This window comes from Moschus berezovskii, chromosome X, assembly GCF_049115385.1.
Source record: "Moschus berezovskii isolate FMDL1 chromosome X, NW_MosBer_1.0, whole genome shotgun sequence".
Lineage (NCBI taxonomy): Eukaryota > Metazoa > Chordata > Mammalia > Artiodactyla > Moschidae > Moschus > Moschus berezovskii.
The window spans coordinates 54,929,272-54,950,727 of record NC_142488.1 but is presented as its reverse complement, the minus strand read 5'-3'; the positions used below and the strand labels follow the sequence as shown (position 1 = coordinate 54,950,727).

Genomic DNA, 21,456 nt, shown 5'->3' with positions numbered 1-21,456 from the left:
CCATGGCACAGCCAACAAAGCCTGACATGTTTGATTTGGGCCTGGGCACCTGGAGCCCTAGATCCCGGGAGCAGAGCCACAGGGCTTGGGGGGCACCCTCCAAGGGTGTAGGCAAGCAGCTGCCTGAGTACAAGGCAGTGGTGGTGGGCGCAAGTGGTGTGGGAAAGAGTGCACTAACCATCCAGCTGAACAACCAGTGCTTTGTGGAAGACCACGACCCCACCATCCAGGATTCCTACTGGAAGGAGATGGCCCTAGACCACGGAGGCTGCATTCTGAATGTGCTGGACACAGCAGGGCAGGCCACTCATCAGGCCCTACGTGACCAGTGTGTGGCGATTGGTGATGGTGTGCTGGGTGTCTTCGCTCTCGATGACCCCTCATCTCTAGCCCAGCTGCAGCAGATGCGGGCCACCTGGGGCCCACACCACACCCAGCCCCTTGTCCTTGTGGGCAATAAATGTGACCTTGTGACCACTACTGGAGATGCTCATGCCGCTGCTGCAGCCCTCGCAAAGAGCTGGGGGGCCCCTTTCGTAGAGACCTCAGCCAAGACACGCCAGGGTGTGGTGGAGGCCTTTTCCCTACTCATCTATGAGATCCAAAGGGTCCGGGAGGCTATGGCAAAGGAGGCCACGACAGGGCCAGGTGGGGATAAAGGCCGGCACCAGAAAGCCATGTGCCACTGTGGCTGCTCTGTGGCCTGAAGGTCTTAAGTCTAGAAAAGTGGACCCTCCCCCAGACCAGGGTGATGGTTCCTTCACAAGTAGCTGTGTGGGACACTGTTGATGTCTCTCTCCTGGGGAGGTTTTTTTGGTGATGGGCTGTTTGGCAGTGTGGGGCATAGTGTTGGTTGTGTTATGTCAAGTTGAGAGATTCTGTGCAAAATTAAATAAATGGTGTTCTTAGGTTTCAAAACTGCCTCCATGCCAAGTGTTATGTGGGTGGGAATGAGACTGGGTGGGGAGAATGTTATTGAATTATGAGAATTCTTCCATTCAAGAAATGTGGGGGAAAACCCCCATGTGCCAGGCCCTGCTTGGGTACGGAAGATGTAAAGGCAAGACACTGAAAATCCCTGCCCTTGGAGACAGGACAAGAGGCTATGTAGTAAAGGCAGGTAGAGGAATAGAGTGACATGGAGGTCAAGGAAAGCCTTAGTGACATTTGAGCAAAATCTTGTGGAAAACTAGGGGCAGAGGGAATAGACAGTGCACACCAGTTTACCACCACACTGACTCCCAATATCTTCAGGGCTGGGGTAACAGTACAATAAGAGTGGCCTCTATACTATTAATATATAATTAAATATTTAAACATTATATATCAAGCTAACAAAATTCATCCTATCCTCCTACCTTGAATACATTTTCTCAATGATCTGAAGGCCCAGAAAGTGACAACGTTGGGAGGGCTGACCCCTGGCCAGCAGCCCACTCCCTTTCTCTTCCCTCAGGTAGCCCCTCCCCATGTCAGGGAGTTCATGTGTGCAAGAGGACGTCCCAGCACCATCCAAGCTCTATTCACCTGCCTCACAAACAGCTTGGTCCTTGGGATGGACTCCAAGAAGGTGCTGCTGAAAGTGGCCCTCAAAGACTTCTGGGCTCCCCATTCCCAACCGAGGCCTAGAAATGGGGCACAAAATCTGGTAGGCACTGCCATTGCCCACATGGAGATCTCCCCAGGGAGGAGAGGCAGAGACTGCAGGGAGGGTTGTCTTTAAAGTGCTGATCGAGGGCTGGGGCTCCTCTTCCTTTGTCTAAGGAGAGCCATCACCATTTAGTCCACCGGCCCCCTAGACACTGTCACTCACACAAGTACATAGCTGCTTCAGATCATATTTATTGTGGGGTTGGGTGGGGATCCTGGGGTTTGAGGGCAGCAACTGTGGCTGGCGGGAGCTGGCAGGGTGTCCTGGGCAGGAGGGTGCACTGGATCCAGGCGGTGCTCAGGGCAGGAGGCGGCGCGCCGGCGCTTGGGGTGCGGGGGTCTCCAGACGCTTCACACGCAGCAGGGCCCCCAGCACGCCCTCAGGGGGTAACTCAGGGCCCATATCCTGGTCGGCGGCTCGGCGGAGGCGACGCGGGGCAGCGACGGCTTCGGTGTCGGCGATTCCCGTTAGGATCCGCCCCAACAAATACCTGCAGTGAGGAGGTGTCCTTGAGTCAACGCCTCGGCCCTAGGACCTGGAGGGCGCCGGTACCTCTAACCTCTCGGGGACCTGGCAGCCTCCTCCCACTCAGGCGTCCCACCGCTTTCGGGAGACAGGGGTCCCCGCCTCCCACTCCAGCCATTCGGACGAAGGGAGCCAGCCAGGCACCTCTGCCCCCACCAAGGGTCCCAGGACCTAGGTGTTCGCACCTCCACCCTGTGAAGAAGGCCCTCCGCCGCTCCTCGCCCCCTTCCTCCCAGGATGATGGCGCCCGCCCCGCGACCACTCTTCGTGGAAGTACCTCAGCAGCTCGGGGTCCAGGTCTGGCGTCTCGTCGCCGGCGTCCTCGCCATCGGGGCCCGTGGGGCCGTCGTCGTAGACTGGGGGCCGGAGTCTGAGCGCCGCAGCGGGGGCAGGGGCGGGGACAAGCTGAGCTGCCAGGGCCGCCGGGTCCGGGCGAGCGCGGAGCAGGGCGCGGGCGAGCTGCGCGGCGGGCGCGTCGGGGTCGTTCTCCAGGCCCAGGGCCGGGTCACTGGTGCGGGGTACGCCCCAGATGCGCCGGAGCTGCGCCAGGACGCGCGCCTGCTGATCCTCGGCCTCCTGCGCCTCGGCCCGCGCCCGCTCCTGCCGTTCGGCCTCCAGCAGGTGCGCCAGCGCCCGCGCCAGCTCCTGCACAGCCCCGGCAGCCTCTCCCCTCGGCGCCGCCCGCCGGAAGCGGCGGGGAGCGCTGGCTTCAGCCAAGGGCGGCGAGGCTGCGCCCAGGCTGCGGGGCTCCTGCGGGAAGACAGGTTGGAGGAGGAAGGTCTTCAGCGTTTGCCCGGCCAGGGACTCCCAACCCACAGGGCTCCGCGGACCTCAAATATCCCTAGATGCCACCAAAGGTGCCGTGGGCCCTCGAATATGAGTAGACACCCCTAAGGCCAATGGAGACCCACAAATATCTCTGGTCACACTTAGGGCCACCAAAGACCCCTAGATTCACACACACACCCGCCAACGATTTCCTAGTGACTCAGACCTTCCCCCCGGGGCTGCTGAAGACCAGGTTTCTTTATAGGAATAGAGATGGTAGATATGACAGCAATGGATTTTTCTATGTTAATGCTGTGGACAATAGGAACCTATATTTGCATTTTACAGATTCCTACTGTCCATTTGTTTTACCCAAAAGGTAGCAGACTGTTCTATGCCTTGTTTTTTGGAATCTCTGTCTAGCTGCTGCTGCTGCTAAGTCGCTTCAGTCTTGTGCGACTCTGTGCGACCCCGTGCGACCCCATAGACGGAAGCCCACCAGGCTCCTCCGTCCCTGGGATTCTCCAGGCAAGAACACTGGAGTGGGTTGCCATTTCCTTCTCCAACGTAGGAAAGTGAAAAGTGAAAGTGAAGTCGCTCAGTCATGCCCGACTCTTGGCGACCCCACGGACTGCAGCCCACCAGGCTCCTCCGTGCATGGGATTTTCCATGCAAGAGTACCAGAGAGGGTACCATCGCCTTCTCCGTCTATGTCTAGATCCTACCCTAAAAGCATCCTTTCTCTCTTGCATCTTTCCTTTCTTCTGCTTTGAATCCCTCTCCTATGGATGTACAATAGTTTATTTAACCAGTCCAACTGATGAACATTGAGGATGTTTCCAATCTTTTTCTATTCTTATAAATAATGTCAGAATGAAAAACTGTGTTCATATATCATTTATATATCGTTTGTATACATATGTCATTTGTATATACAAGTCTATCTGTAAAATAAATTACCCAATGACTAATGTTCAGTTCAGGCAGTTTTGAAGCAATTTCAGTAAGCTTAAAGAAATAAAAGATATCAAAAGTATGAGAAAGGAACAAAAGACCATTAAATGGCCATAAAGGTTTGAAAAAGAAACACAGAACATTTAGAAAAATAAATGAAATTAAAAATTGAATGGGCAAGTTAAACCACAGATTCAATGCAGTGGAAGAAATAGGATTGAACAGCTTGGAAACAGATTCACACACACTGACACTTGCTACAACAGAGGGGACACTGCAGAGCTGTGAGGGACAGAAACAACTTCAGTAAATTGTGCAGGAAAAACAAGTGATCCAAATTTGGGAACAATGGAAAGGGAAAAAATTAATTTGACTACATTCAAACTAAGAATTTCTTTTTATCCCAAGATACCATAAAAAGAATGAAAAGTAAAATCAGAGTAGGAGAATATGCTTGTAACACAAATAATCAATAAAGGAACAGTGTCCAATATACAAAAAATTCCTAAAAAGCAGTAAGAGAAAAGCAAATTAATATAAAAATGGGCAAAACTGATGATCAAGTATTTCACAAAAAAGGAACCAAAAACAGGATGTGAGAGTTGGACTGTGAAGAAAGCTGATCGCTGAAGAATTGATGCTTCTGAACTGTGGTGCTGGAGAAGACTCTTGAGAGTCCCTTGGACTGCAAGGAGATCCAACCAGTCCATTCTAAAGGAGATCAATCCTGGGTGTTCTTTGGAAGGACTGATGCTAAAGCTGAAACTCCAATACTTTGGCCACCTCATGTGACGAGTTGACTCACTGGAAAAGAGTCTGATGCTGGGAGGGATTGCGGGTGGGAGGAGATGGGGACGACAGAGGATGAGATGGCTGGGTGGCATCACCGACTCGATGGACATGAGTTTGAGTGAACTCCAGGAGTTGGTGATGGACAGGGAGGCCTGGAGTGCTGTGATTCATGGGGTTGCAAAGAGTCGGACACGACTGAGCAACTGAACTGAACTGAAGCAAATGAAAACTAGTGAACCTCATTAGTAATCAGGAAAATCCAAATTAAAACAGCAGTGAGATACACTATGCAGGGGGAGTGCAAAAGACTGCCAAAATTAAGGTCTGACTATGTCAAATGTTGATGTCGAAGTAGAAAAAATGGAAGCTTTTATGCATTGCTGCTGGGAACTTAACTGTCAAAATAACGTTGAGGAACAATTTGGCAACGTCTTGAAAGATGCACATATCATATGCCCCACTCCTGGGGTGTTACACCGCAGAGTAGCTCTTGTGCATATACTGCTGGACAAGGGTTCATGAAAAATTACAACAGCACTGTTCATAACAGTATAAAAGTGAAGGGAGGAAAAAAGAAATGCCTAGAAACAACTCAAATGTTGTTGCCGGCATATGAAAATTCATCTATAAATCATGATATACACTCATGATATACTCATAGTGTAAAATATTATGCAGTAATAAAAATAAATTAATTATAGCCACATACTTCAATGTGGGTGAATTTCACAACCAATGTGTAAAAAAAAAAAAAAGCAAGTTCCAGAATTTCATTGCAGACTGCCTGTTACAACCAGACACCCTGATGACTTCCTAGTGACCCCTAGTGACTACCAGGAGCCAGACACCCAGTATGATTCCACCTCTGTGAGGAAAAACTAAACAAGATATTGTTTAGAGATACAGACACAGATGATAAGCTACAAACAAAAGTAAGAGATCAATTAACAGAAAATACAGGATAATGATTATGGAAGAGAGAGGCTGCTGTGGCGAGAGGCACCCAGGGGCTTCTAACTATTGGTCATGTTTGATTTCTTAAGCTGAGTAATGGGCACACAAAGGGATTATTTTATCATTATTTCTTATACTGTATATATACATATGTTTAGATATATTCTCATATATGAAGAATACTTTTAAAAAACCATCCTTGATGCAGACAGCCTTGAACTCTACATTAGAGGAGGATGTGCTCCAAGTGCCCTTGATGGCCACCACCCCTGAGACCCCCCAGGGAATCACACACGTCAATTGTGGCCTCACACACACTACTTGGACTGACAAGCCTTGAGATGTCAAATATGCAACCCAACACTGCCACATCCACACTCGGGGGGCTGCACACATTCACACTCACCAATGCTATGCAGCTACAACCTCCAAGCCATCTAGATGCAAGAACACGCACCACCCTTAAAGACATAATGCCGTAAAGAGAGCGACATCATGGCTCCTCTCTCCACAATGACACAGCTCCACAAACAGTCTCATCAACACATATACAAAATCCCAGTCTCTCAGTTCAACAGAACCGAAATGGGATGTGCATCCAGGGGATGCAAAGGCCACTCCCTCCCAAACAAAAAGACAATCACACAGACATACACTCAAACACACAGAGACATCACACACTCATATCCCTGTCATCACATCTTGCGGACACTGGCCGAAGCCCGCATCCCCCGCCTTACAATGTGCTATGCTCGTGGACAGCACCACAGGCGGCGGGCGGGGCGAGGCCGGGCCCAGCGCCTAGTGCGGAGGGATGCGCAGAGCGCGGCCGCCAGACGCCCCCCAGACACTGCCACCCGCACACCCAAGAGACGGAGGCTGGCATGGCCTGGGCGCAGACTGGAAGCTGGACCCCAGGCCCCCATGGCCGATCTCTCCACAGGTACCGAGAACTGGGGCCAGCGTCCAGGCACCAACCCTTGCCTGTAGCATCCTCCCCCCCCAACCCCACCCAGCGCCCGACCTGGGTCGCACCTTTACCGGCCTTACGCAGAGAGTGCGGGGTGGCCCAAGTAAGCCCAAGAGCAGCAGCACCAAAAGGCCGACGCCCCCGGCCCGCGGCCCGTGGAGCAGTGGCGACCCCGCCATACTGCCCCAGCGAGCCGGGCTCCGGACGGGCGGACTGGCTGGCAAGTGCGCAGCGCCTGAGCTACCCGGCACCGCTGCGGTGCTTTGCGGCTGCGCACGCTCGGGAATCTTGCCCTTCCCTGCCCACCCCATCCTGTCACTGCACGCAGGCGCAGCCTTTAGCTCCCTCAGCCTCTGCATCCTGCCCGTTGCCAAGGTGATGCCCGAGGGGCAAGGTGATGAGCTGGAGCCTTTGATGGCGGTTGCCATGGCAGTCGGAGGCCAGTTGCCAGAGCAACAGACCTTGCTGTCGCCTCAGCAGACAGGCAGGAATAATGACTCAGTGGAGTGGAATGGGGGTCTGGTCCCCCCTGCTGCCCCGCTTCTTGGGGAGGAGATATACGATTTTGTTCATTGGATAAACAGTTAAGGATGGCCTAAGGACCACGGCCTTTACCGAGTGATGAGTTCAATTAGTTCACCATTCTAAGGTGCTGTCCCTTACCTGCATAAAGCAGTTACTAGTAACTGCCTCCCAGAGTGGCTTTGAAGGCTTAATAAGAATGGTATTTAGAGGACTTCCCTGGTGGTCCTGTGGTTAAGACTTCACCTTCCAATGCAGGGAGCAATGGACTCAATTCCTCATCAGGGAGCTAACATCCTACCTGCCTCCTAGAGGAAAACCAAAACATAAAGCAATGTCATAACAAATTCAATTTTTAAAAAAAACTTTAAAAATGGCATTTAGCAGGAGCTCAATAAAAGCTCCTTTCTATCCTTTGCTTGTCTCTTTCCCAGTATCTTCATCTCTCCATTGTTCTGTTTCTTTCTGACCTTATATGCCCATTGGTCTCTCTGTCTTCCCCTCCCATCTATCTCTTCCTGCCTCTGATTCTTTCTCTCCCTTCATCTCTGCAACCCTCCTCCTGTCTCTGTCTTTATTTTGTTGTCTTCCATAGATACGTAGATCAATTTCACTCATAAATTGTTCCAAAAGGATTTTAAGCCACATAAAATGATACAGCAAGCAAAACAAAACTTTGGTTAAAATTTCTGTATCTATAGGGGGAAGAATGACAGGAAGGGCATATCAGTGGTTATTGTGGGTGCAGGGGGAGACAACAGATGCTTTGTCACATTCTCCTTTACATTTTTCTCTGTTATTTGAAAAAAAGTTTCAGTGAATATGTATCATTATTATAACCAGATTTTTAAAAGGTATTTTCATTTTGGTTGGAATTTTAAAAGTATGGTAACATGACATAAATCAAAAGTGAATAAAAGAAAGATCCATTTGTGTTGCTGTGAGTATATTTAATCCATTCTAACTGCTTCTACTGTGCGTGCTCAGTCGTGTCCAACTCTTGCTCCCTGAGAACACTGGAGTGGGGACCAAGGAGCACCTCACACCCGTGGCAAAGAAGGAGGCGACATGCGGAAGGATGGAGGCTACCTTAGAGCAGTACTTGGAGGACACAATGAAGGATCCATCCATTTTCGGAGTCCCGTGCACAGATTCACAGGGACTCCATCTAGGTTGCTGCGGAAACCTGTCAGATGAGCATGCTGGGGTGATATCTGTTCTAGCCCAGCAAGCCCCTAAGCTAACCTTGGACCCCGCTGATATTCTTGTGGTGTATCTAGAATCAAATAATGGGAATATTATGATCCAGAAACACGATGGCATCACAGTGGCGGTTCACAAAATGGCCTCCTGACAACTCGTATCAGTTCTCCAGCAGCCTGTCACAGGGACTCAGTCGTACTTTATGTTAATTATCTTATAGAACTATTAGACCATTCATGTAATATGTATTGAGCACTTTTCTATTAATTTTAGAGTAGGCTGCATTTTGACACTCTGTGTGGATTGACTTATCAAAATACTAGTTAAGGAAAGTATCATGTTTTGAAGCAGCATATTTAGGTAACCTTGTATATAGAATTTTGTTAAGTTTAATAAACCTGGTTGGAGGAAAAAGGAGAATACTGGAGTGGGTTGCCAGGGGATCTTCCCGACCCAGGGATCGAGCCTACATCTCCTGTGGCTCCTGCATTGGCAGGCGGATTCTTTACCACTTGAGCCACCTGGGAAGCCCCAAAATCCTTATACACATCCCCTTATGAACCTGAAGATTATATGCTCAGGGATGATGTAATGGACACACAATTAAGATGACTCCCATAATCCTTGTTTCCTTGTATTCTCATCCTTGGGTAATCCCCTCCCTTTGAGTGTGTGTGTGTCCAAAGGTGACCAGATGTATGTGATTACATGTAGATAATCATGTTTAAAATGAGGTGGAAATGATCAACTTGTGAGGCAACTCCCATTCCTTTGCTGGTTTTCATGAAACAATTGACCACTTTGGGGAACCTCACATGGCAAGGAATAGAGGGTGGCCTTTAGGAGCTAAGAGTGACCCCAGCTGACAGCCAGCAAGAAATTGAAGCCTTCTGTCCTATGACTGCAAGGAACTGAATTCTGCCAACAACCTGAGTGAGCTTGGAAACAGATCCTTCCCTAGATGAGCATCAGATGAGACTGTAGCCCTAGTCAACACCTTCATTTCAACTTTGTGAAACCCTAAGCAAAGAACCCAATTAAACCATACCCTGACTCCTGACCCACAGATACTGTTAATGTTTTAAGCTGAGAAGTTTGTGGTAATATTGTTATACAAAAGATAATCGAAATAAAAGAAGACATGTTTGTTTCATTCTCTTGGATGAGACTATTTCATATTATAACTATTTCAGTTACATCCAAATTACTATATAATTTATATATAATCTTAATTTAAATCTCTGCTGAACATTTTAAGGAAAATCAATAAATCTTATTCAATAAAGTATATAAAGAGTCTACACAAAACTTTTACATGAATGTTCGAAGCAGCATTTTTCATAATAGCCCCCAAACAGAAACAACTCAAATATCTACCAACTGATGACTGGATAGACAAAATGAGGTATATCCATAAAATGGAATATTACTCATCCATAAAAAGAAACAAAGTACTGATACATGTTGCAATATGGATGAAACCTGAAAATATGCAGAGTGAAAAGGAGCCATACACAAAAAGTCACATAATTTGTGATTCCATTTATGTGCAATGCTCAGAATAAGCAAATTCATAGAGATAGTTGATTAGTAGTTGCCAGGGGCTGAGGGGAGAAGAGAAGGGAACAGGGGTGGCTGCAAATAAGTACAAGGTTTCTTTTTGAGGTGATGAAAATGTTCTGGTGTTAGATAACAGTGATAAGTGAACAACTTAGTGAATATACTAAAAACCATTGAATTGTACACTTTAAAATGATGAATCTTGTGTATGTGGATTATATCTCAATAAATAAATATCTATATAAAAAATTAAAGATTTGTGAAGCGCTAAATCATTTCTGAAAAAGATAAGAAAGTAGACTTGACTTACCAGGTATTAGGATGTGTTCTAAGGCCAGAAAGGTAAGATGGTGTATGGAAAACTGAAAGAAAATAAGCTGGAGTCCTACCTCACACCATATACAAACAATAGCTCCAGACAGGTTAAAGATTTTCATGAAAAAGAAAACACTATAAGTTAATAGAAAAATAGACCATGTGACCTAGGGATGGGGAGGGACTTCCTGAACAAAACTTCAAAAGCACAAACCACAAGGAAGAATGTTAATGACAATGTACATATCAAAATTTACAGTTTCTGTTTAATAAAAGACCCTATACACAAAGTTAGCAGATGAAACAGCAAATATCTATTTGCTGTAGCTGAAATCACCAGGGATTAAACATCCAGGATATAAAAGTGACTTTGAGAAACAGCAAGAATAAAACAAGAGCCTCAAAGAAAAATGGGCAAAGGATAGGAATAGACAGCTCACACAAGAGAAAACCCATGAGGTTATCAAGCATGTGAATACATGCTCAATTTTACTAATCATTAGAGAAGTGCAATTTTTTTTAATTGAACAAATTCTTCCATTTTTAATAGAAAAAAAGTTAGGCAATATGACTTCTACACTGTAGACTTGTTCCTGAAAGTTAGGGTCCAGCTGCTCACTGTTCAAAAGCCAATAAGGTGAAATATTACTTTATATCCATCGTACTGGAAAAAATTAGAAAACTGAATCACAAGAAATTTGGCAGTCTTGTGGCGATACAAGGACCTTCATGTACTGTTGGTGAGAGTCTGGGTTTGAGCAGCCATTTTGGGCAATTGTCTTGCAGTACTCAACCAAATTTAGCCTGTACACCAGAGTTGTCAAGTACCCAGTGGTAAGAGGGTCTACTACCCATAGTGGGGAAGGGGGCTGGGAAAACTCCCCCTGAGAAAGAGTATCTATGCTGAGATCTAAAGGTCCAGGAGGAGTTACCCAGGGAGATGGGTATAGGGGGAAAGCATTTCAAGATTTCAAGCAAGGGAATTGCACAAGCAAAGGATCTAAGTTGAGAAGCAGCATGGCATATTCAAGGAAGTGAAGTAAGGCTGGTGAACCTGAAGCACAACGGGACATGTTCTAATTCGCTATATTTTGAAGCCTTCTGGGAGAGTATGGCAAAATGCTCTAATGAGCAGACACATCTAACTCCCTTCCTTCCCCCAAAGCAACCCCCCAAAATACCTTGAGTGGTGGTTTTCAAGGGAGCCATCAGGGGACCAATTATTCTGAGGCATTCTCTAGGAGACAGATTGCAGATGGAGTCAAGCCATGTAGGGTGGCGGGGTGGTGGGGGGAAAGAGCTAAGAATCAAACCCCAATTACAAGGGATGGGGATAGACTTTTGCAGAAGTAAAAACATAAAAACAAGTCCATTGGCTCTCTGTGGTTGTCATTCCTTGCTGTTTGCTAGGATTTTCCTGCCTCTTCAACATTTCTACTTGGGTATTTCATAAGCATTTCAGTGTTAACTTCCCCAAACTCCAACTGTTGATTTACTGTCTTCCAAGGCCTGCTCTTCCACAGGTCTTGTAAAGACAAAAACAAAACAAAAACTCTATTCTTCCCTCAGTCTCCCCCATCTCCATCATTCACCCAGCTTCTCAGATCAAAAACCATAAAGCATCCTTTAAAAAAAAAAAATAATTGTAGTATAGCTGATTTACAAAGTTTTATTAGTTTCATGTGTACAACAAAGTGAATGGATATGTCTATTTTCTTTCAGATTATTTTCCATATAGGTTATTACAGAATATTGAATAGAGTTCCTTGTGCTATGCAGAAGGTCCTTGTTTGTTGTCTATTTTATATATAGTAATGTGTGTATGTAGAGCTTCCCCAGTGGTTCAGCAAAAAATAACCCATCTGCCAATGCAGGAGACGCAGGAGACACGGGTTCGATCCCTGGGTCACAAAGATCCTCTGGAGGAGCAAGCCACTCCAGTATTCTTGCCTGGAGAATGCCATGGACAGAGGAGCCTGGTGGGCTACAGTCCATAGGGTCCCAAAGAGCTGGACACAACTGAGCGACTGAAAACACACACACAATTTGTGTATATTAATCCCAATCTCCTAATTTACCACCTTCCTCCATATATCCCCTTTGGTAATTATAAGTTTGATTTTGAGATCTGAGCTTGTTTCTGTTTTGTAAAAAATTCATTTGTATCATTTTCTATTAGATTCCACATATAAGCGATGTTATATGATATTTGTCTTTCTCTGACTTACTTCACTTAGTATGATAATCTCTAGGTAAATCCATGTTATGGCAAATGGCATTATTTCATTCTTTTAAAAACCATAAAACATCCTTGATGCCTCTCTTTTTCTCACCTCTGCAGCCAGTCTCTGAGGAAATCCTTTAAAATAGATCCATAATCCAACCCCTTCTCTTTGCCTCCACTGCCAGCACTACCGTGTGTCATTTGGACCCTTGCAGTAGCCACTTCACTGGTCTCCCTGCTTCTTTCCTTGCCCCCTGATAGTTTCTTTTCCTCATAGCAGCCAGAGGGACCCTATTCTAATTAAAGCTCCTATGTACTCAGCTTTCCCTCCCAGCTCCCATCAGAATAAAAGCTAAAGTCCATGTACCCACATAAAGCCTATGGTCCATGAGGTCCTGTGAGATCTTGCCCATGTTACCTCTCTGACCTCCCATCCTACCACTGTCCCCCTCATTTTCTCTGTACCTGCACTGGTCTCCTTTCTGTTCTTCATACATGCAGAGCATGTTCCCAACTTCAGTATCTTTGCATTTGCTATTCATTTTGCATGTGGCTTGTTCCTTTGTTTCATCCTGGTCTGTTTAGGTATCACCCCTTCACAAAGGCCTTCCTTGATCTTTCTACCTCAAATTCTCTGTGTCTAGGTCTGCTTTATTTTCCACTGTAGCACTTATCAATTTCTTTCATCATATTTCCTCTATAATGCTTTATATACTGTCTCCCCAATTACAGCGTAAGTTTCACGTGGACAGTCTTCAATCTTTTCACCATTGCATTCCCAAACCTAGAGTATAATAGGAGTTCGATAAGTATGTATAAAGCATTGAGTTAATTAATTTAAGAATAACCAATGGGACAGAACAAAAAGACTAAGAACAAATGGAATAGGGAAAAAAATGAGAGAAAACAAAAGTAATCAAAGGAATATGGAAACTTCTTATATATTGCTAATACTACATTCATAAAATAAGAACAGGTCTAGGACTTCCCTGACTGTCCAGTAGTTAAGATTCACACTTCCAATGCAGTGGGGTTTGGGTTTGATCCCTTGTAGGGGAACTAAGATCCTGCATGTGAAAGTGAAAATGACAGTCGCTGAGTCATGTCTGACTCTTTGCAAGAGGCCAGAATTCTCCAGGCCAGAATACTGGAGTGGGTAGCCTTTTCCCTTTTCCAGGGGATCTTCCCAACCCAGGGATCGAACCCAGGTTTCCTACATTGCAGGCCTATTCTTTACCAGCTGAGCCACAAGGGAAGCCCAAAATCCTGCATGACACATGGCAAAAAAAGGACACCAAATTAATAATTCAAATTCACATGAAGAAACACAGAAACTCGCTAAAAATAACTTCAGAGGTAAATATTAGGTTAGTACAAAAGTAACTGTGGTTTCAGATCGTGAATTTTAAGTCATTATAACTAGGCTCAAACACATCTTTGTTAATCAAAATAGGAACCATTACAATGAACACATCCTTGCCAGCGAGAAATAAGTTTGCTTATTCTTGTAGCAGATTTCCCTGTAACTCAAATCGTAAAGAATCTTCCTATGATGCGAGAGACCAGGGTTTGATCCCTGGGTCAGGAAGATCCTCTGGAGAAGGGAATGGCAATCCACTCCAGTATTCTTGCCTGGAGAATCCCATGGACATAAGAGCCTGGCAGGCTACAGTCCGTGGGATCGAAAAGAGTCGGCAATGACTGAGCGACTAACACATGCATTCTTGTAGCATAAAAATCCTTGTTTCAGGATTTGACATACTCTTAGAAAGCATTTTCCCTGCAAAAAGTTATCCTGATGCTTGAGGAAGTGGTAGCCGGTTGGCAAGAGGTCAGGAGAATGAAGTGGATGAGGCAAAACTCTGTCGCCCAATTCGTTCAACTTTTGAAGTGTTGGTTATTTAACATGCCATCAGGCGTTGTCATGGAGAAGAATTGGGCCCTCTCTGTTGACCAATGCCAGTTGCAGGTGTTGCAGTTGTCACTGCATCTCATTAATTTGCTGAGCATTATTTCTTAGATGTAATGGTTTCGCTGGGATTCAGAAAGCTGTAATGGATCAGACAGGCAGCAGATCACCAAACAGTGACCATGACCTTTTTTTGGTGCAAGTTGGCTTTGGGAATTGCTTTGGAGCTTCTTCTCTGTCCAACCACTGAGCTGGTCATCACCAGCGGTCATATAAAATACACTATTTGTTGAACATCACAAGCTGATCAAGAAATGGTTCATTGTCATTGCACAGAATAAGAGAAGATGACACTTCAAAACAATGATTTTTTTGATTTGCAGTCAGCTTAAAGTCATGCTCAAAATTCTCCAAGCCAGGCTTCAGCAGTATGTAAACCGTGAACTCCCAGATGTTCAAGCAGGTTTTAGAAAAGGCAGAGGCACCAGAGATCAAATTGCCAACATCCGCTGGATCATGGAGAAAGCAAGAGAGTTTCAGAAAAACTTCTATTTCTGCTTTATTGACTATGCCAAAGCCTTTGACTGTGTGGATCACAATAAACTGTGGAACATTCTGAAAGAGATGGGAATCCCAGACCACCTGACCTGCCTCTTGAGAAACCTGTATGCAGGTCAGGAAGCAACTGTTAGAACTGGACTTGGAACAACAGACTGGTTCCAAATAGGAAAAGGTGTACGTCAAGGTTGTATATTGTCACCTTGCTTATTTAACTTATATGCAGAGTACATCATGAGGAACGCTGGGCTGGAAGAAGCACAAGCTGGAATCAAGATTGCCGGGAGAAATATCAATAACCTCAGATATGCAGATGACACTACCCTTATGGCAGAAAGTGAAGAGGAACTCAAAAGCCTCTTGATGAAAGTGAAAGAGGAGAGTGAAAAGGTTGGCTTGAAGCTCAACATTCAGAAAACAAAGATCATGGCATCTGGTCCCATCACTTCATGGGAAATAGATGGAAAAACAGTGGAAACAGTGTCAGACTTTATTTTTTTGGGCTCCAAAATCACTGCAGATGCTGATTGCAGCCATGAAATTAAAAGACGCTTGCTCCTTGGAAGGAAAGTTATGACCAACCTTGATAGTATATTAAAAAGCAGAGACATTACTTTGCCAACCAAGGTCCGTCTAGTCAAGGCAATGGTTTTTCCCGTGGTCATGTATGGATGTGAGAGTTGGACTGTGAAGAAGGCTGACTGCCGAAGAATCGATGCTTTTGAACTGTGGTGTTGGAGAAGACTCTTGAGAGTCCCTTATACTGCAAGGAGATCCAACCAGTCCATTCTAAAGGAGATCAATCCTGGATGTTCATTGGAGGGACTGATGCTAAAGCTGAAACTGCAATACTTTGGCCACCTCATGCGACGAGTTGACTCACTGGAAAAGACTCTGATGCTGGGAAAGGTTGGGGGCGGGAGGAGAAGGGGACGACGGAGAATGAGATGGCTGGATGGCATCACCGACTCTGTGGACATGAGTTTGAGTGAACTCCGGGAGTTGGTGATGGACAGGGAGGCCTGGCGTGCTGTGATTCATGGGGTCGCGGAGAGTCGGACACGACTGAGCGACTGAACTGAACTGAACTGAACTGTGAGGCAGGCTTTCCAGGTGGCTCAGTGAATAAAGAATCACCTGCAATGCAGGAGACTCAGATGACTCGGGTCCAAAATAGAAAGATTCCCTGGAGGAAGGCATGGCAACCCATTCCAGTATTCTTGCCTGGAGAATCCTATGGACAGAGGAGGCTGGTGGGCTATTGTCCATAGGGTCACAAAAAGTCAGACATGACTAAGGGGACAGAGCACACATGCACAGGAGGCACCAACTAGTCAAGCTTTTTCACTTTTCTAATTTGCTTCAAAGGCTGAACAACCATGGAATGGTCGACGTTGAGTTCTTCAGCAACTTCTCATGTAGTTGTAAGAGGATCGATGCTCTCAGTTGGTCATTGTGAACTACCAATGGCCAGCCACTACACTCCTCATCTTCAAGACTTTCCTTTGCAAAACTTCTTGAACCACTGCACTGTATGTTCATTAGCAGTTCCTGAGTCAAATGCATTGTTGATGTTGTCAGTTGTCTCCACTGCTTCATGACCCATTTTGAACTCGAATAAAAAAATTGCTCGAATTTGGTGTCTAACATCACTTCTATAGTCTAAAATAAATATAAAATAAGCAGCAAGTAATAAGTCATTAGCAAAAAACATAAAGTGAGAAATGTATATTAAAATGATGTATAACATAACCACATTTATTTAAGAATGTATTCTAATATCAAACATGAAATTTCAATGTTATAAAACCACAATTAATTTTGCACCAACCTAATATAAGACAGTAAAAGTATATATTTTGTAACTCTTTCCTTCTGTTAATTTGATTTAGAAGACAACTACATAAAGCAATAATTATAAAACTCCTGATGGATTTATAATGTATATAGACGCAATTTGCTTAATGATAATAGGGCAAATGAGGAGAGAAGGAACAGAGCTATACTGGAGCAAAGTGAAGTGAAGTGAAAGTTTCTCAGTCATGTCTGACTCTTTGAGACCCCATGGACTGTATAATCCATGGAATTCTCCAAGCCAGAATACTGGAGTGGGTAGCCTTTCCCTTCTCCAGGGGATCTTCCCAACCCAGGGATCGAACCCAGGTCTCCCACATTGCAGGTGGATTCTTTACCAGATGAGCCATAAGGCAAGCCCAGAGCAAAGTCTCTGTATGTTATTGAAATTAATGAACAATAATTTAAGTAAATTATTAATCAATAATTTGAAAACTTCCCACAGAGATGCCTAGATCAAGATGACTTCACTGGTGAATTCTACCAAGAATTTAAAGGAAAATTACTAGCAATTCTTCACAAACTCTTCCCAAAAATTGAAGAGAACATTTTTCAACTCATTCTATGAGGCCAAAAGCAAAACCAGATAAAGTCGACATTATGCAAGTACAGATTGTATATCTCTTATTAATGTAGACTCAAAATCCTCTTCAAAATTCTAGCAGACTAAAGCCAATAACATATAAAAAGGAGTATACAACTAGAGAAAACTCTTGAGAATCCCTTGGACAGCAAGGAGATCAAACCAGTCAATCCTAAAGGAAATCAGTCCTGAATATTCAATGGAAGGATTGATGCTGAAGCTGAAGCTCCAATACTTTGGCCCCCTGATGCAAAGAACTGACTCACTGGAAAAGACCGAGATGCTAGAAAAGATTGAGGGCAGGAGGAGAAAGGAGCAACAGAGGATGAGATGGTTGGATAGCATCACCGACTCAACGGACATGAGTTTGAGCAAATTCCAGGAGATAGTGAAGGACAGCGAAGCCTGGTGTGCCTGTCCACGGGGTCGCAAAAAGTCAGACACAAATTAGTGAGTGAGCAACAACAAACACACTATGACAAAGTGGGATTTATCCCAGGAAGATAAGGTTGCTTGACATGTGAAATCAATTAATGTAATAGACCATAACAATAAAATAAAGTACAAGAACCACATGATCATCTCAACAGAAGCGGGAAAAGCATTTGACAAAATTCAACACCCCTTCACATCATAAATCAATATATCACTAACAACCTAGGAGTAGAAGAAATCTCCTCAACCTGATAAAGGAATAAAAAATATTACTAACTAACATCACATTTCTTTTGTCACAAGAAACTGATCTTTATTCAGCAAAGTTCTACACAAGTGGCATCTCATGCCACCTTGGTGCCAATCCCCAGCACAATACAGTAACAAATGGACAGACCCTGGAGGAAAAGGGAGGAGGGATGTGAGAATGAGATGAGGACTGCAGATCCAGGCCAGTCAGGATCTGCAACCCTGGGCAGGGGGAAAGGTTGAGAAGCTTAAACTTTGTTGTGCAAAAATCAACTAAAAATAAATTTTAAAATTAAATATTAAAAAAAAAGAATGAAGGAAAGACAACTAGAACCACGTTCCCCTTCCTTGAAGGTGGTCGATGCCACCCATCCAGGATGGAAAAGGGACTTCCAACCCCATTAGACAGCCAATCCATCCACATACCCCTCAACCTGGAGGCTGCTGCTGCTGCTGCTAAGTTGCTTCAGTCGTGTCCAACTCTCTGCGACCCCATAGACGGCAGCCCACCAGGCTCCCCCGTCCCTGGGATTCTCCAGGCAAGAAGTGGGTTGCCATTTCCTTCTCCAATGCATGAAAGTGAAAAGTGAAAGTGAAGTCGCTCAGTCGTGTCCTACTCTTCGCTACGCCATGGACTGTAGCCTACCAGGCTTCTCCGTCCATGGGATTTTCCAAGAAAGAGTACTGGTGTGGGCTGCCATTGCCTTCTCCATCGACCTGGCAAAGAATGCTCCAAAGAGCCTAACATCATAATTAATGGTGAAAGTCTGAAAACTTTTCCCCCAAGGATCAGGAACAAGAGAAAGATGCTCCCTCTACCACTTCTTTTTAACATTGTGCTGAAGGTGCTGCTGCTGCTAAGTCACTTCAGTCGTATCCAACTCTCTGTGACCCCATAGACGGAAGCCCACCAGGCTCCCCTGTCCCTGGGATTCTCCAGGCAAGAACACTGGAGTGGGTTGCCATTTCCTTCTCCAATGTGTGAAAGTGAAGTCGCTCAGTCGTGTCCGATCCTTAGTGACCCCATGGACTGTAGCCTACCAGGCTCTTCCATCCATGGGATTTTCTAGGCAAGAGTACTGGAGTGGCTTGCCATTGCCTTCTCCGGCTGAAGGTGCTAGCCAGGGCACTTAGGCAAGAAAGAGAAATAAAAGGCATTCATATTGGAAAGGCAGAAGTGAAATTATTTCTGTTTGCAAATGACATGATCTTGTACATGGATCATCTTAATTCACAAGAAAACCATTAGACTTAAAAAAAAAAAAACCGGGGGGCGCCGCTGAGGGTTCTTCGGCCGCCGCCGCGCGTTCCCTGCTCGCCCCGAGGCGCTTAGTCTCTATTCTCTCTTCTCGCCGTAGGCCGTGACGACATGAGCAGCAAAGAAGGATCAGGAGGGTTCAGGAAAAGGAAGCATGACAATTTCCCACATAACCAGAGAAGAGAAGGGAAGGATGTTAATTCATCTTCACCTGTGATGTTGGCCTTCAAATCATTTCAACAGGAACTTGATGCAAGACATGACAAATATGAGAGACTTGTGAAACTTAGTCGAGATATAACTGTTGAAAGCAAAAGGACGATTTTTCTCCTCCATAGAATTACAAGTGCTCCTGATATGGAAGAAATATTGACTGAATCAGAAGTTAAATTGGATGGTGTCAGACAAAAGATATTGCAGGTAGCCCAAGAGCTCTCAGTAGAAGACATGCATCAATTCCACAGAGCCATTACTACAGGACTGCAGGAATATGTGGAGGCTGTCTCTTTTCAACACTTCATCAAAACACGATCACTTATCAGTATGGATGAAATTAATAAACAGTTGATTTTTTCAACAGAAGACAATGGAAAAGAAAATAAGACTCCTTCCTCTGATGCACAGGATAATCAGTGCGGTACTTGGAGACTGAAAATCACACCTGTTGATTACCTTCTGGGAGTGGCTGATTTAACTGGAGAGTTGATGCGAATGTGCATTAACAGTGTCGGGAATGGGGACATTGACACTCCCTTTGAAGTGAGCCAGTTTTTACGTCAGGTTTATGATGGGTTTTCATTCGTTGGCAATACTGGACCTTATGAGGTTTCAAAGAAGCTGTATACTTTGAAACAAAGTCTGGCCAAAGTGGAGAATGCTTGTTATGCCTTGAAAGTCAGAGGTTCAGAAATTCCAAAACATATGCTGGCAGATGTCTTTTCAGTTAAGACAGAAATGATTGATCAAGAGGAGGGCATTTCTTAGGATAAAATTACTCAGTTGTTTTTCTCTTAAGAACTCCTAAGAGAGACCAATTAGTAAGACTGTTATTTAGTATATCATTAGACTTTATTGTGGCTTTAGAAATGTTTTCAGTTGTACTTGTTTTAAATTGTATACAGGCTGTACATAAAATTACCAAAATGAATCATTTCTTATATCTTACTCGTGAAAATTTGCATACAGATGTTTGCATATATGCCTATTTGAATTTTTGCTGGCTAAACTTCATCATTTATCTTTGTTAAATATGAACATGCTTCAGAGTGCACTTTCTGCCATACCTGTTTTAATTTACTTTGTGTGAATTTTGGAGTGGTAATATTTAGTGGAAGACATTTATAGTTTAAGTTGGTGATTTTTTTAATATATAGAAAGATTTCTTACTTACACATCTGGACTTGAGTTTCCTATTTAAATTTCTTGGTAATATTGTGCCATGCCTCCAAAATAGGCTTAATCCATAGAATAAGAATTAAAATTATTATTCAGTTCAGTTCAGTTGCTCAGTCGTGTCCGACTCTCCGCGACCCCATGAATCACAGCACGCCAGGCCTCCCTGTCCATCACCAACTCCCGGAGTTCACTCAAACTCATGTCCACAGAGTCGGTGATGCCATCCAGCCATCTCATTCTCCGTCGTCCCCTTCTCCTCCCGCCCCCAACCTTTCCCAGCATCAGAGTCTTTTCCAGTGAGTCAACTCGTCGCATGAGGTGGCCAAAGTATTGCAGTTTCAGCTTTAGCATCAGTCCCTCCAATGAACATCCAGGATTGATCTCCTTTAGAATGGACTGGTTGGATCTCCTTGCAGTATAAGGGACTCTCAAGAGTCTTCTCCAACACCACAGTTCAAAAACATCGACTCTTCGGCGATCAGCCTTCTTCACAGTCCAACTCTCACATCCATACATGACCACGGGAAAAACCATTGCCTTGACTAGACGGACCTTGGTTGGCAAAGTAATGTCTCTGCTTTTTAATATACTATCAAGGTTGGTCATAACTTTCCTTCCAAGGAGCAAGCGTCTTTTAATTTCATGGCTGCAATCAGCATCTGCAGTGATTTTGGAGCCCAAAAAAATAAAGTCTGACACTGTTTCCACTGTTTTTCCATTTATTTCCCATGAAGTGATGGGACCAGATGCCATGATCTTTGTTTTCTGAATGTTGAG

The 21,456-nt window shown here is 44.8% G+C and overlaps 2 protein-coding genes and 2 pseudogenes across 3 annotated transcripts; 3 read left to right on the top strand and 1 right to left on the bottom strand.

Moving 5' to 3' along the window:
* The first annotated feature begins 2 nt into the window (after window positions 1-2).
* Window positions 3-897, top strand: ERAS (ES cell expressed Ras). Its single transcript, XM_055438240.2, has one exon. It carries the CDS (start codon window positions 3-5, stop codon window positions 705-707), a length of 705 nt encoding a protein of 234 aa, XP_055294215.1. The 3' UTR covers window positions 708-897.
* A 921-nt stretch (window positions 898-1,818) lies between these two features.
* Window positions 1,819-6,925, bottom strand: PCSK1N (proprotein convertase subtilisin/kexin type 1 inhibitor). 2 transcript variants are annotated; one of them, XM_055438562.2, is made up of 3 exons: window positions 6,680-6,925; window positions 2,454-2,926; window positions 1,819-2,141 (listed from the first exon to the last, which is right to left on the bottom strand). In XM_055438562.2, exons 1-3 carry the CDS (start codon window positions 6,923-6,925, stop codon window positions 1,949-1,951), a joined length of 912 nt encoding a protein of 303 aa, XP_055294537.1. In that variant the 3' UTR covers window positions 1,819-1,948. The 2 variants fall into 2 exon arrangements, with proteins under 2 accessions (XP_055294537.1, XP_088689823.1); XM_088833697.1 differs by having other exon boundaries at window positions 6,686-6,887.
* Window positions 6,926-8,214: 1,289 nt separating this feature from the next.
* LOC148773316 (ragulator complex protein LAMTOR5 pseudogene) lies at window positions 8,215-8,490 on the top strand (annotated as a pseudogene).
* A 10,812-nt stretch (window positions 8,491-19,302) lies between these two features.
* Window positions 19,303-20,766, top strand: LOC129564513 (translin-associated protein X pseudogene; annotated as a pseudogene).
* The last annotated feature ends 690 nt before the right edge of the window (window positions 20,767-21,456 follow it).